Consider the following 16781-nt stretch of genomic DNA (forward strand, 5'->3'; position numbering starts at 1 on the left):
CCCTGAGCGTCCTTGGTTCCACATTGTCTCCTCCGCCAATCTCACACAATTCTATCTGCCTCCTTCTTGCCCCTCCTTCCCTCAGTTAGACTTGGTAACAGAAACTCCCAGGAAACAAACATAATTTCTCTTCTAACCCTGCAACAAGCTGGAATCTTTCTCTACGAGATCAACTTGCCAAAGGAACCGGTAAAGACCCGAATCCCATGACTGAGAATGGTTGGGGAAAGAAATGAGAGATTGGGGGATGGCTGTGTGTTTTGTTTTGTGTTTTCAAGTGGCTACCATGTGCCAGGTACTGTGTGAGACTGTAGGAGATATCGTAACGGTGAGAGATGTGTTGGGTGAGAATTGTGAGAATTGTGAAACACCATGGAGGTTATAGATCCTGCCAATGAGATTATAAACAAAGGGAAAATGTTCTAGCACGTTAAATATATTCTTACAGGGCTGGGCGCGGTGGCTCACGCCTGTAATCCTAGCACTCTGGGAGGCCAAGGCGGGTGGATTGCTCAAGGTCAGGAGTTCAAAACCAGCCTGAGCAAGAGCAAGACCCCGTCTCTACTATAAATAAAAAAAGAAATTAATTGGCCAACTAATGTATATAGAAAAAAAAAATTAGCCGGGCATGGTGGCGCATGCTTGTAGTCCCAGCTACTCGGGAGACTGAGGCAGAAAGATTGCTTGAGCCCAGGAGTTTGAGGTTGCTGTGAGCTAGGCTGACGCCACGGCACTCACTCTAGTCTGGGCAACAAAGCGAGACTCTGTCTAAAAATAAATAAATAAATATATTCTTACATAATTCTTACATTTTCTCTTTTTTTTCACATTGGGAAACTGAGGTTAAGCAAGTTAAATTGTAAGTGGAGAAACAGGGACTCGAACCTGGTTCTTCAGACTCCACAGCTGACTGTGTTTTCATCAGATCATAGTTCCATTAACAGATGTAGATGTCTTAACTTACATGTAGGGGTCACTCCTGGGAATAACTGTCATAAGGAAAAGAGACCAATCTTAATCCCATTTATAATCTTTTATTTTTCATCTTTTAAAATCATATTTACTTACTTTTTTATTTCAGAATATTATGGGGGGACAAATATTTTGGTTACATAAATTACTTTTGTATCATTTGAGTCAAAGTTATCCTACACATAGTGTGCATTGAACCTTTCAGGTGTGAATTTACCCGTTACCTTCTCCCCACTCCCGATTTTTTATCTTTACTCCAGAAGGGAATACACCAGATCTGAGATGGAAACCTTCTCTCTGCTGCTATTCAGCCTGGGGTTGGTGCTTGCAGGAGTTTCAGAAAGCAAAATGGAGATAATTAAAGAAGAATTTACAGAGGAAGACATGCAACATGACATGGCAAAAAGTGGCCAAGAAAAACAGATCTGTGAGGTATTAATGAACTTGACCCCATTAGATAAAAATACCAGCCTCAGCACATCCAAGGATATTGTGTCTTTCTCACCATTGACATTCAGAAGGTTACATTATAGCATCTCCAAGGGAAACAGTTCAGGTGGTGGTAAAGAATGTTGCAATGACATGGCCGTTTGGAGAAAAGTTTCAGAAGCTAATGGGTCATGCAAGTTGAGCAGTAACTTCATCCACGGCTCCTTGGAAGCAATCCATGGAATCCACAAGGCCCCAAGCTGCAAGTTTGGACAGAGTCCTGGCATAAGCTGCTGTGAGAGTCCAGAACTGGAGAATACTATGTGCCGCCTCACTACAGGCAAACAATTCCCCAGATGCCAATACCACGGCGTTACTTCATTAAAGAAAATGTTGACAGTGCTGACAGGTCATTCTCTGATGAGCTGGTTAGTTAGTGGCACTAAGTTGTAAATCTCACAGAGCTTTTGAGACTAGGGTCTAACTAAAGAAGAACATATTCATGCTCATTTTTGTTTCTTTCCTTCCATTATTCAGATCTACCCTTTAGCACTATAGTAAATTCTTGATTATTTCTACTAACTGAAAGACTGAAAAATCCAAAATTGTGAATAATTCAATTAAAATTTATAACTGATCCTGGAGTACAGATTCTCTCTCTCTCTCCTCTCTCTCTCTCTCTCTCTCTCTCTCTCTCTCTCTCTCTCTCTCTCTCTCTCTCACACACACACACACTTTTCTTCTGAGCCAAATTGAATTCCACCCTAGCTGTACTATAAGGCTGAGTCTATTCAATGGGGCAAAATTAAGGAGAGAAGGCTCCAAACTAGTATGAATAATTAAGAGTTAATTTGTACTGCCAATGAGACTATTCAGAAAAATAGTAAATGAGTGAGAGAAATATTATTATCACTGCTTCTCTTCAAACAAGTAGGTGCATTGATGCGTGCACACACGCATGAGCACTCACCCACACAAGTATGGGTCTGCCTGTCCTTTAGCAGTTGCCAGAGGAAAAAGATCTTTTAGTTTAGCAAGTGTTCTCAGTATCCACAGCTCCAGCCTTATGCAGTCTCCATTCCTCCACCTTCATCCCATCTTACAGGTTGATGTCAAGATAAGAAATACAGCTCTTACTGTAACTTTTTTCTCAAGCAAAGTCTTGATACCCTGGGGCCATGGGAGAGGAATGGCAAGCCATGGAGAAATAGAAGAGGCAGAAAGATAGGAATAAGAAGTCTGTGCCTGCAGGCTGGCTTTGAAAAAAAAAAATGAAAAAAAGATAAAAAAATTTTAAAAAAAGAAGTCTATGCCAAGTATCAGGCAGGATTGGTCTTCAGCATGAATGTTTTTCTGATATTTTAGTGAACTTAATTATCAATCATTATCAATTATTTATTTGTAAGTCTTCATGGTTCAGCACTCTGCATAAAGTATGGGCAGTTATCTTGTTTATTGATTTGTGCGTACATGCTCTGTTCCCTCCTATTCATCCTCCTTCCCTCCTGAAGCCACTCTTTCTTAATGTTCTAATTTTAAATAAATGCATGTAAATGAATGTTATGTCCCTGTAGCATTTTTCTTATTGTACGTAACTCTTTGTATTTTAATTTTCCTAGCATTGGTCATATTTGGTGCAGAATTCTCATTATATCGGAACTGCAAAACTCTGACAATCAACCGATATGCAGCATTACAGCAACGTTTTTGTACCTTTTAGCTGGGTTTTCCTTGTCAGTGTGGTGGCTGTGTAAATAAATAATCACTGTGGACTTGGCCAAACAAGAATATAATTAGCACTCAATTTTCACTTGGCAACCAGAGGAGACAGTGATTGATAGAGAGAAATACCTGGATCCCAAAGGTCTCTTCTCTGTAGGAGAACCCAGGACCCAGGAAGAGGATATGCTCAAGTTCCACCCCAGGGATAGTTTCATGTGGTGACACCGACTCACCAAATGGAAGGGTGGGCTCCATCCACAGTAGAACACTCTGAGCAGTCTCCTCTAGGTTCAAATTTAGTTCAAATCTGAGTAACTTCTTTCCTATAGTAGGATTTCCAGCTCTGGCTAAGGGGCATGTCAGCCCCAGAGACAATCAGTGTTTAAGTGCTAGGAGAGATTTTTTTATAATGTGTAAGAAAAAGCAAACTCAGCCAGGTGCAGTGGCTCATCATGCCTGTAATCCTAGTACTCTGGGAGGCTGAGGCGGGCAGATACCTCAAAGTCAGGAGTTCAAAACCAGCCTGAGCAAGAGCGAGACCCTGCCCCCCCCCATCTCTACTAAAAATAGAAACAAATTAATTGGCCAACTAAAAATACATAGAAAAAATTAACCAGGCATGGTGACACATGCCTGTAGTCCCAGCTACCCGGGAGGCTGAGGCAGGAGGATCGCTCGAGCCCAGGAGTCTGAGGTTGCTGTGAGCTAGGCTGACACCACGGCACTCTAGCAGGGGCAACAGAGTGAGACTCTGTCTCAAAAAAATAAATAAGTAAATAAATAAAGAAAAAGAAAAAGCAAACCCTGCTGTTTGGTATTAAGCACTCTAGCCTGAGCAACACAGTGAGACTCTGCCTCAAAAAAAAAAAAAAAAAAAAATAGAGGAGCAAATCCCCAGAATAGATACCTCTTTCTAGACCAGGAGTGTCCTTTGAAGAGGCTTGGTAAAAATAAAATCTTTCCACTTCTCTGAAGGAAGCAGGAGCTCTGGGTCTCAGTCCTTTGGAGCCCTGATGTCCCAGGATCTATCACGTCCAGGATCCATACAATGAGGTCTGAAGGATGCGGAATGTGGAAGTGTCATGAACAGTTAGTGCTCCTGAGGGCTAGCACTTCTCACCCTTGAAGGCTGTCACCCCTTTGACATCATATGCATCCTAAGGTCCCTCATAAGGACGATGGGCAGGGGATTTCACATGTTAAAACACTAAGTTTTTACAATGTTCCTTTTCTGCTCCCAAATCATAGAGGGTTCCTTTTTTCTCAGGCTGACTTTCAAGGCTCCTGATGCTCCATTCTCATCTTACCTAACCTGTCTCCAGCAAGTGCCCTGTCTCTGTCATTTTGAGGCTACCCTCTTCACCATCCACAGAACTTGCTGCAACTTGCCTTCACTCCTGGGGCAGGCTTATCTCAATGCCTCCTTTCTCCTTTCTCATTCTATCGTCTAGGCCCACTCAATCACACAAACTCATCTGACTAGAAATAGTGCAACAAATGTCTTTTGCAACTGTTAGAAAAATAAGTGATTTACAGGGGTTAAGTTGGAAAAAAAAGAAAAATAAGTGAGAGGTACATATATGTTATATCCCTGTACCCAAAAGGAAAAATTTGAGGACGTGAAATGAGGTAACAAAGGGGACAAATCCAGTTTTAAAAGGGCCATGGAAGGGAAAGTCAGGTAGGGAAAGGAAGTTGGGAATGGAATCATAGGTTTGTGGAAGAGATCCTGATAGGCATTATTTAGTGTAAGAGAAGTACTTCTCTTGTGTCTAACCATTCCCTCTATTTCCCCAACATAATGGGTACTAAATTTCTTTTAAGCAAAAATTCTAAAGTGAAAGCAAATCCCTGGCCTCAAGTGCCCAAGAGGATACTGAAAGGAGACCCATTGTGACATCACAGATAAATTCTCATATATTCTGTGAGGCGGCCCCCCTCCAAGTCCTTTGCCCTCACTGGGATTCAGTTTCCTTACCTACACAAGGAAACAGTTGGATTAGATCTGGGTCCTCAGACTGAGGTAGGTGTCAGATCATTGTGGCAAAGTCTTCGGGCTGTCCACCAAGTAAACCTCCGTGCTCTAAAGGGGCGGAGGTTCAGTGAGGTACAGAGTGCCCAGCCGGACTTCCTTTCCTGGGATCTCTGAGCAGGAGTGACATGTGCCACTTCCAAGTCCAGGTCTTATGACGTTGGACTGGACTCTGCTGTGATTTTTTTCTTCTCAACAGCTAGATCCCCAAAATAGACATGAGTGTTCCCCAACTTTAATCATGAACATGATAAAATGATGATAATGTCCCAGGAATGGCCTGAACAGCAAAATGGAAGGAAGCCACATCCCCGAATAACTGTTAAGCAGTTATTTTGCTAACCTGGACTGCTCATTTTGAGGCTGTTATATGGAAGAAAAATAAATATTTATATATTTTAACCTATTATACCCTGAAATTGTATTCCATGAGCTTAGCCTTACCCTAACAAATGTAATAACTTCAGGAGATGTTATTAAGTACAACTCCTTGAACCCTAATCCCAAAAGTTTGGGTTCTACAGACCAGAGATAGGACTACAGGAAAGGGGTCTTTTACAAGTGTGTCAGGTTTGCTGATGTGCTCCATTAAACACCACTGGATTAAATGAAATAAAATCTTTCAGTCATAGAACATTCTAATCCTAATGGGGGAAAAATGTTGCTGCCCCTCAGAGCTTTTGAAGACAGCACTGAGGCAAAATCATTCAGTCTAACTCCAAGAGCCTCTACCTGCCACAGTCTCCCAGAACTAGCAAGGCAGTCTCTTTATTCTGAAAGTTCCAAGCCATAGGATACATCTATGAGCAAACACAGGGCACTGAAAGATGCTCGTGTTTCCAAAACAATGGCTGACAGGCTGAAAGAGGTGCCACATACATGAAATGCATCTTTTTTCCTCCAGAGAACTGGCAGGTTTGGGATAAGATGCCTGTTTTAAGTCCTTAATCCTTCATGTTTGCAAAGTGTGCTAAACTTTTTCAAAATGACATACAACAATCATCACAAGGATATTTATCGGTAACAGCAACAATAGTAATAACAAAAATTGAGATTTTATGGTGTGCCAGGAACTAGCCTAAGATATACATGTTCTCTTTTTCTCTTTCTCAGAACCACCCCCATGAAGTAGATATTGCTATTATTCCTGCTTTAGTGATAAGGAAACAGAAATACAAAAATGTTAGGCAATGTACAAGGTCACAAATGGAATAAGTACAGGTCATGGAGGGCTTGTCCTCCAGAAGCAACCAAGGACAGTCTAATTCCATAGGCTGTATTTTTAGCTACTCATTTATTTTATTTTATTTTATTTTTAGATAGAGTCTCACCCTGTTGCCCTGAGTAGAGTGCTGTGGCGTCAGCCTAGCTCACAGCAACCTCCTCATACACGTGGGCTCAAGTGATCCTCCTGCCTCAGCTTCCCAAGTAGCTGGGACTACAGGCACCTGCCCAGCTAAATTTTTATTTTTAGTAGAGACGGGGGACTTACTCTCATTCAGGCTGGTCTCAAACTCCTGACCTCAATCATCCTCCTGCCTCAGCCTCCCAGAGTGCTAGGATTGCAGGAGTGAGCCACTGCGCCCGTCCTAACCATTCATTTTTATTTGACAAGAAGAAAGCAAACTTGCCCATAACCATACAGAAAGATAACAGTGGAATGCTCCTGAATAAACTTGACCCCACAGGATTGTTTTGAGGATTAAATGGTAGCTATTGTTATTATTATTTTAATTTTGATTAGATCAGAGCACTGTGCTAAGTACACAATTAAAATTTTTTCACAATCTATAAAAGGGTTGATATATTTAATATAAAAAGAGGTCTAGGCCAGGCGTGGTGGCTCACACCGGTAATCCTAGCACTCTGGGAGGCTGAGGTGGGAGGATCACTCAAGGTCAGGAGTTCAAAACCAGCCTGAGCAAGAGCGAGACCCCGTCTCTACTAAAAATAGAAAGAAATTAATTGGACAACTAAAATATATAGAAAAAAATTAGCTGGGCATGGTGGCACTTGCCTGTAGTCCCAGCTACTCGGGAGGCTGAGGCAGGAGGATCGCTTGAGCCCAGGAGTTCGAGGTTGCTGTGAGCTAGGCTGACACCACGGCATTCTAGCCTGGGCAACAGAGTGAGACGAAAGAAAGAAAGAAAGAAAGAAAGAAAGAAAGAAAGAAAGAAAGAAAGAAGGAAAGAAGGAAAGAAGGAAAGAAGGAAAGAAGGAAAGAAGGAAAGAAGGAAAGAAGGAAAGAAGGAAAGAAGGAAAGAAGGAAGGAAGGAAGGAAGGAAGGAAGGAAGGAAGGAAGGAAGGAAGGAAGGAAGGAAGGAAGGAAGGAAGGAAGGAAGGAAAGAGGGAGGAGAAAAATAAACGCCTATCTTGTTTAAACCATCACTGTCTGAAGTTTCTATCACTACTAAACAAATTCCAATGAATACACATAGGAATTGGGAACCATAAGAACAAAATCACGTGAGATGTACGTGGTTACTATTAAAGGGATCCCATCAGTAACCCCAGCTGGTGAGGCCTGAGAAGACTACTAGGTTACCCAAGTGTAGGCATCATGTGAATTTCTAGCACTATGTAGAATTATGACTAATGATATAGTCATAAAAACAGAAGCAAAACAGCTGAGCCTATATTACAGAAATTGTGAACTTTTTCTAACTTCTGTCCAGTCTGCACTCTCTACTTTAACTGTTCTGGCATGGGAGGACAACAACGAAGGAAAATTAAATTTTATGGATTACAAGAAACAACACGTAGTTTGGCAATTACAGCTTGGGAGGCATTTATTTATGCCTCCCAAGGAAACTCTGCTTCGTAGAGAAGCTCTGCTCAGCTTCTCATATGCTACTTTTGAAATTGGTATTGTCTTGAGGTGGAGGAAGTGACCCGAAATACAAGGCTCAGCCTCTCCTCTTTTGAAAGTCGGTCACAAAATTCATCAGTACCTTGGCACTGTCTGATGCCTTCAGAGAATTTTTTTTTTTTTTTTTTGAGACAGAGTCTCACTCTGTTGCCCAGGCTAGAGTGAGTGCCATGACATCAGCCTAGCTCACAGCAACCTCAAACTCCTGGGCTCAAACGATCCTCCTGCCTCAGCCTCCAGAGTAGCTGGGACTGCAGGCATGCGGCACCATGCCCGGCTAATTTTTTCTATATATTTTTAGTTGGCCAATTAATTTCTTTTCTATTTTTAGTAGAGAAGAGGGGGGTCTCGCTCTTGCTCAGGCTGGTTTCGAACTCCTGACTTTGAGCGATCCTCCCACCTCGGGCCTCCCAGAGTGCTAGGATTACAGGCGTGAGCCACTGCACCCGGCCAAAACCATGTGTTTTAATTTTTTATTTTAACCAGTGTAATTCCCATCATAAAAACCAAAATAAGGTTAGGCATAGTGGCTCACACCTGTAATCCTAGCACTCTGGGAGGCTGGGGTAGGAAGATCACTTGAGCTCAGGAGTTAGAGGCCAGCCTGAGCCAAGAGCGAGACCCTATCTCTACTAAAATTAGAAAAATTAGCTGGACGCAGTGGCACGCACCACGCACTCCAGCTACTCAGGAGACTGAGGCAGAAGGATCACTTGAGCCCAGTAGTTTGAGGTTTCTGTGAGCTATGATGATACCACTGCACTCTAACCCGGGTGACAGAATGAGGCTGTCTACAAAATAAATAAATAAATAAACTTCTGACTAGGTCTTCTGGAAAAACTGTTTTGAGTGCACCAAAAAACTCAGGTCAGCACTTCTGTTCCACACATTCTGCTCTGCAATAACCTGATAACATCAGCACGTCCTCTGTCCTCAATTGCTGCTCAGCCGTTAGAGTATAGAAAAATCCTGGTGATGCTAGGCCTGACGCCTGCCCTGAGCCTTCTGTTTCTGGCTCAGGGGCAAGAGGCATAGAAAGGTGGCTTTGGACCTACTGACAGACCCAGGGGAAACCCTGGGGCACAGCTTGGGCATGATCAAAGGACAGACTTGAACAGTTTAAAAAAATAATGTAGAAGATGTGGAACATTCTGATATGTGCAATCCATCACACATTAGCCTCATTCTCCTTATTATCAAAGTGGGCACAGGCACTGATTTCCTTCTTATTTTAAACATGAAAGCAACAGGTCCAGGCTTCAATAGCTTTTAAGTATGAAATAAGGCTATACCGGCAATTAAAAAACAAAATTTAAAGACTTCAAATACCCATGTATTTTTAGGTCTCAAGAATATACTATATCCTTCCCTTAATTCTCTAGAACTGAGCTGTGATCACATAGAAATGTCTTTAAAATTAAATTTTAAGAAAACTGAAATTTTACAAAATTTAAACAGTACTAAAACAAGCTGAAGTTAATATCCTTGCATAAATCTCTGTTTGCCTTTGGGGATAGTTCAAAAGGATAGAGTCCCAGAAGCACACTTCATGGGTTACATGAGTATTTGATTTATGATAGTCGCTAAGATATACATTTATGTTCTTTGCACTTTTATATATTAAATAGCTGTGTTATTGCTGGTGGGAGTGCAAACTAGTTCAACCTCTGTGGAAAGCAATATGGAGATACCTTAAAGCGATACAAGTGAATCTACCATTTGATCCAGCAATCCCATTACTGAGCATCTACCCAAAAGATCCAATGACACTCTACAAAAAAGACACCTGCACTCGAATGTTTATAGCAGCACAATTCATAATTGCAAGGCTGTGGAAACAGCCCAAGTGCCCATCAATCCAAGAATGGATTAATAAAATGTGGTATATGTATGCCATGGAGTACTATTCAGCTCTAAGAAACAATGGTGATATAGCATATCTTGTATTTTTCTGGTTAGAGCTAGAAACCATACTACTAAGTGAAGTATCCCAAGAATGGAAAAACAAGCACCACATGTACTCACCAGCAAACTGGTATTAACTGAGCAGCACCTAAGTGGACACATAGGTACTACAGTAATAGGGTATTGGGCAGGTAGAAGGGGAGAGGGGGGAGGGAGGCGGGTGTATACATACATAATGAGTGAGATGTGCACCATCTGGGGGATGGGCATGCTGGAAACTCAGACTTGTGGGGGGAGGGAGGGAATGAGCATTTATTGAAACCTTAAAATCTGTACCCCCATAATATGCTGAAATTAAAAAAAATAGCTGTGTTATGCTTTAATTTTAATATGTTTACATTTTTTCTGGAATCAAAGCAGATTTTCATTTTATTTTTTATTTTTTTAAACATACTTCACAGAAAAGTAATTTTTACTTTTTTAACACAAATTTGCTTTTTAAAACCTGATATTGACAAATTTTCTTCCAAAAACCTATATCAATACATAATCTAACAAAGAGTTTCTCTAAATCCTTCTAACATTATTATCAAATATATCATATTCCATGCTAGTAGATAAAAAATTCTATTTGGTTATTAATGAGGTTAAACATCTCATAATGTTTACTAGCAATTTATTTTCTTTTGTGAATTTCCTATTTACGTCTTTTTCATATCTTTATTATTTAATGACTTTAGCAGCACTTGTACAATAAAGATTAATTCTTCTCCTAGTAGATGCTACAAATATTTTTCCTATCTAGATGTTTCTTTTATAATTTGACAATATTTCTGTCATCTAGAAGTCTTAAAATTTACATAACAAAATACAATTGATGATTTGCACATCCTTTAACATTATAAATACATTTTCTGCTTGTGCTTCTATAATGTAGTTTTAAATTCCTTATATTTAGAATATTTAATTCATATGAAATATTTTTAGCATATAGTGTCAGATAGAAATCCAACTCTACTGACTTTCAAAGTGTAGCCCAATATGTCACTACCAGTTTGTAATTCCACTATTTCATCTTCTGTCATGGTAGATAGGTTGTTTCATAACAACCCCTTGCTAAAATAATTGAAAGAGCTGAAAAAAATTTTTTTAATTTCTCTGAAGGCATCAAAGAGTGCCAAGGTAGTGATAAATTTTATGACCAACTTTCAAAAGAAAAAAGGCTGAGCCTCGTATTTGGGGTCACTTCCCCCACCTCAAGACAATGCCAATTTCAAAAGTGGCATATGAGACGCTAAGCAGAGCTTCACTCAGAATCACAGGAATAAGGGAACAAAAATGAAAGTTTAAGATCCAAGAATGAGGAGACATCTATAGTACCTAAAGCTTTTAATTAGAATGCTGGGAGCATAACCTAGGAGTAAGAATGAACCAGAAAAAGACCAACCCTCCCATAGATTAAATCCCACCCTTGAAGGATTTAAAATTCTGATGAATAAGTTTAATTAGAGTCCAAGCACTACTTCCTGCAAGGAGCAAAAGCAAAACCTCACAGAGCAAAACAACATTTTTCAGAGCCTCAAAGTATCTTTATAATTTTTTTATATACTGAACTCAAAATACAATGAAAAATAATCAAAGATACAAGAAGACAAGTCATGACGGAAAACCAAGAACAAAAGAGACAGTGAAAACAAATGTGCACAAAATCCAGAAAACAGTTATCAGACAATACTTTTAAAGTGATTAATATGTTCAAATACATGAAAGACCAGGGAGTAGTCTGTCCTGGTACCACAAAATAACTTCCAAGATGCCCACTCCCACTGTACATGCCCTGTGTCATCTTCTCCCCTTGAGTGTAGCAAGACTTGTGAATACGATGGGATAGTCACTTCATGAGTATGTTAGGACTTATGGGACAGTTGAATTTAAGAAAGGCAGGTTATCCGTGGTGGCCCTGATCTAATTAGGTTGCCTGGACTCTGCTGAAGAAAGAGATTTCAAGTGTAGCAGAGAGTGGATGTTTGGAGATTCCCCATTCCTGGCTTTAAAGACAGAGGGGACCACATGGCAGGGAACAGCACATGGCCTCAGGCTGCCAAAAATGCCCCCTGGCCAAGAGCCAACTAAAAGACCAGGACCTCCACCCTATAACCAAAAGGAACTGGATTCTGTCAACAACCTGGATGAGCTTGGAAGCAAATTCTTCCCAAAGCCTCCACGTAAGAATGAGCCCATCTGACATCTGAAGGGTAAGATGCTGGGCAGAGAACCCAGTTGAGCTGCACCCAAAATTCAGACCCACGCACCTGTGAGATAATAAACTTGCGTTGTTTAAGCCACTGAGTCTGCGGTAATTTGTTATGCAGCAATAAAATAACTACTATAACACGATCGAGAATTTTGGCAGGCAACAAGAAACAATGCCTCCAAACAGATGGAATGCCAGAATTAAAAACTACAACTGAAAATTTAAAAAAAACCCTCAGTGTATGGATTTCAAAACAGATAGACACAACTGTGAAAAAAAAATTAAGGATCTAGGAAATTGATGATAATAAAATATCCAGGGCCGGGCGCAGTGGCCCATGACTGTAACCCTAACACTTTGGGAGGCCGAGGTGGGAGGATTGCTTGAGCTCAGGAGTTCGAGACCAGCCTGAGCAAGAGCGAGACCGGTCTCTACTATAAATAGAAAAGAAATTAGCCAAACAACTAAAAATATAAAAAATTAGCTGGGTGCCCATGGCGCATTCCTGTAGCCCCAGCTACTCGGGAGGCTGAGGCAGGAGGATCGCTTGAGCCCAGGAGCTGAGGTTGCTGTGAGCTAGGCTGATGCCATGGCACGCTAGGCCAGGCAACAGAGTGAGGCACTGTCTAAAATAAAATAAAATAAAATAAAATAAAATAAAATAAAATAAAACAAAACAAAATAAAACAAAATAAATATAATATTCAGACCAAAGCATAGAAATACAAATGGATGAAAAATACAGAGGAAAAAGAGAGTATAGGAGACATACGAGGTATATACATATATAATGAGTGCGATGTGCACCATCTGGGGGCTTGAAGCTCTGACGGGGGGCGGGGAAGGCCACACACGTAACCAAAACATTTGTACTCCCATAATATGCTGAAATTTTTTAAAATGCAAAAATTACCTATATTCTATCATCCATAGAAATTTATGATTACATTATTGGTGTATATCCTGCCAGATTTTATTCAGTAAGATAAGTGCCGGAATACTCAAATGTACGTTTAAAAAGCCTAAGACTTCTGGAAGTCAAACTTCCACTTTACAATTCTGTTCCTGAGACTAGTATACTGGCGCCATCTGGTGGCATACCTCACACAAGTAGTTGCTGTCAGTTTTATTATAATATTTTTGAGAACTGAATACATAAAAGAGAAAAAATTAAAGCTACCATAAATTCAGTACCTACTACGTGCCTATAATTGTGTGTGTGTGTGTGTATATATATATATCTAAAAATTAAAGCTACCATAAATTCAGCACCTACCATGTGCCTAGAATTGTATGTGTGTATACATATATATATCTAAAAAATATATATAAAATTTTAACAACATTGAATTATCTTTATTTTAAAGAGAAATTTGTTTGCCCAAGTCTACAAAATTGATTTTATTTGTTCAGATGGTTCATTCACATACTGAATTGCCTTCATAATTCTTTGACGATCACACTTAAAAAACATAAAGTGAAAAAACATCACAAAGCAGAGAGTAAATAACTTCTATTTAGTGTATTCTGAGTTATGTGGGGAACTATTGCTTTCACTAAACAAATAAAAAGTATACTATGAAAAAGAAAACAAAAAAGGAATAAACACTTGGAAAATAGATACATAAGTGTTGGGGAGGAGAAGAATTAGAAGTAGGATGAAAAGATAAAGTCAAAGAAATTACTTCCAGAATATGAGAAAAACATAGATGAAAAGATAATACATACCAAGGATATGTACAGAAAAAAAAAGAAAAGATAATACAGTAAAGCAATTAGAGCAATTTAGGAGATCCAGTATTTGACTAATAGGAGTTTCAGAAAAAGAGAAGGGAAAACAAAAATCATCAGACCTGATGATTTGAGTTTCCAAATTAACCCCACCCAGACCCCAGTACAGGATACAATGACCTATACCTAAGCACAACAATGTAGAAACTGAGAACACAGGCATAGGAAGACCCTAAAAGCTTCCTAGGGAAATGAACGTACCATTTATAAAGATTCAAAATGGCCTCAGGCTTCTCAAAAACAGCACTGGATGTTAAATGACCGTGAAGTAATGAGTTTTCACAATTCTGAGGAGAAATTATCACCATCTTATCATTGGCAATAACACCAGGCAAATTACAATCAAATTTAAGGATACGATAAATACATTTTCAGATATACAAGAACTCAGAAAATGTGCCTCCCATGTACACTTTCTTATGAATGTACTTGTGGATATGCTCCACAAAATAAAAATAAACAGAGGAGAGTAGACCAAGAAAGAGGAAGATGGGGGATCCAGGCAACTACATTACAGGAGGCCTGCAGAACAGGCCTATTGAGGCAGAGGCTCAAGGAGAGAAATCTCTGTGAAAAAGGCAATTACTGAATATAAGGATGGCCTTGCTGAAATAACAGGAAAATATCTAATCCTGTAATTTTCTGATCGCAGCTGAGGATCAATTCTACGAGCTCTCTCTCTGCTGTATCTGCTGGCAAGCAACCTGCTGGAACTCTGTTTTCCCAAACACCTGAAAAGAGCCCAGAAAGGAAATGTAAATCTTTCTCTTTACCCTCAGGAACTCACAGCCTTTAGAATTTGTTTCTATAGCCTGGAGGTGTTCCTGAGAAGCCCGGGAGGACAGACTTCAGGGGGGTAATCTCCAGGCCTTTCTGGCCCAAAACCATATCTCAAGGGCAAAATCACATTCCCCTCCCTAAGTCCGCCAACTGCCTGCTGATTACTTCACAACAATTACTATTTTTCTCTTTGTCCCCATAAAAGCAGCAAGCCACTTGGCCCCACTGCTGGCATCTCTCTTTGTTAAGTAGATAGAGAGGGATTCCGGGTCTTCTAGGGAGGAAAGTGGGTGCAGTTGCCCCCATCTTGGTCCTGCCCAGCCCTGATTCTCCATACCTGGAGGAGGAGAGAATACCAATCAGATCGCGGTTCACCAGCTGCAAAAGAATGCAGATGGGGGGACTCTCTAGCCCAGGGGCCAAGCCACATGGGTCCCATAAAATCCGGAAAGTGACCTAGAACCCATGTATGTAGTTAAGGCTCAGGTCATGTGACTCCCAACTGTCTAATCAAAGTGGTTCCATGGTGACCTGTGAACCAAAAGGTAGGTCCCTAACCAGACACTATAAAACCAGATGCAGGCCAGGCGCGGTGGCTCACGCCTGTAATCCTAGCACTCTGGGAGGCTGAGGCGGGTGGATTGCTCGAGGTCAGGAGTTCGAAACCAGCCTGAGCAAGAGCAAGACCCCCGTCTCTACTATAAATAGAAAGAAATTAATTGGCCAACTAATATATATAGAAAAAATTAGCCGGGCATGGTGGCGCATGCCTGTAGTCCCAGCTACTCGGGAGGCTGAGGCAGTAGGATTGCTTGAGCCCAGGAGATTGAGGTTGCTGTGAGCTAGGCTGGCGCCATGGCACTCACTCTAGCCTGGGCAACAAAGCGAGACTCTGTCTCAAAAAAAAATAAAAATAAATAAAAAAAAATAAAACCAGATGCAGACCATAGCCAAGGTCTCTCTCCTCCTCTCGCCTCCCCTCCCCTCCCCTCCCTCCCTCCCTCCCTTCCTCTCCTCTCTTCTCTTCTTTTCTCCTCTTCTTTCTCTCTCTTCTCTTCTCTCTCTCTCCCCTCTCCTCTCCTCTCCTCTCCTCTCCTCTCCTCTCCTCTCCTCTCCTCTCCTCTCCTCTCCTCTCCTCTCCTCTCCTCTCCTCTCCTCTCCTCTCCTCTCCTCTCCTCTCCTCTCCTCCTCCTCCTCCTCCTCCTCCTCCTCCTCCTCCTCCTCCTCCTCCTCCTCCTCCTCCTCCTCCTTCTTCTTCTTCTTCTTCTTCTTCTTGTTCCTCTTCCTCTTCTTTTCTTCTTCTCTCTCCCCTCTTCTTCCTTTTGTGTGCCGTGCTGCGACAATGGGTCCGGTCATCATCCATGGTGTACCATGCTCTGTAAACCTATATCTTGCTCTTGCCTATAATCCTATCTTTCTATCTTCAATAAACCTCATTTTTGTGCTTGCCTAAATTGGCGTGTCTGGTCATTCTTCGAGCATGGGCACGCTAAGAACTTACAATCTCAGACTAAAACCTAACACCTTTCTTTGGGATGCTATGCCATCTCTTTGCTCTCTTCCCCTCACCATTCTCTCTCTTATACTCTCTGTCCTTCTAAAGGATAAAATAAATTTTACTTATATACCTTAATCTCTGTGTGAGAAATCTTTCTCCACCCACACCGTGAACACCTATTAGATTTTCCACCCTAACAAGTACTTGATACGAAACTTAATTTGATTGAGAATATGGATGAATTTGAGGATTTACAGCTTGCAAAAAGTATAAGAAAATTTAAAAAGCAATAATAAACTCTAGGATATGCGTAATATTACTATAGTATTTAATTTTTTTATCGTGTTGTTGGACATCCAGAAAACATTTGGATATTTATGAGACTGACGCGCTGCCTACTGCGCTAAGGAGGCAGGTCATTTGGATATTTAAAATAACATAAATACTTTTTATCAATTTTCAGGCTTAACAATTAATGAACCCAAATGTTCATTTTGGTTAAAGAATTAAATATGCATATTAACAATAT

The 16781-nt window shown here is 40.7% G+C and overlaps 1 protein-coding gene across 1 annotated transcript; it reads left to right on the top strand.

Moving 5' to 3' along the window:
• RNASE11 (ribonuclease A family member 11 (inactive)) lies at positions 1–2941 on the top strand. Its single transcript, XM_012752863.3, has 2 exons — positions 1–189; positions 1233–2941. The coding sequence occupies exon 2, from the start codon at positions 1255–1257 to the stop codon at positions 1852–1854; it is 600 nt and encodes a 199-aa protein (XP_012608317.1). The 5' UTR covers positions 1–189; positions 1233–1254; the 3' UTR covers positions 1855–2941.
• Positions 2942–16781: the final 13840 nt, after the last annotated feature.

This window comes from Microcebus murinus, chromosome 6 (genome assembly GCF_040939455.1).
Source record: "Microcebus murinus isolate Inina chromosome 6, M.murinus_Inina_mat1.0, whole genome shotgun sequence".
In the NCBI taxonomy this organism is placed as follows: domain Eukaryota; kingdom Metazoa; phylum Chordata; class Mammalia; order Primates; family Cheirogaleidae; genus Microcebus; species Microcebus murinus.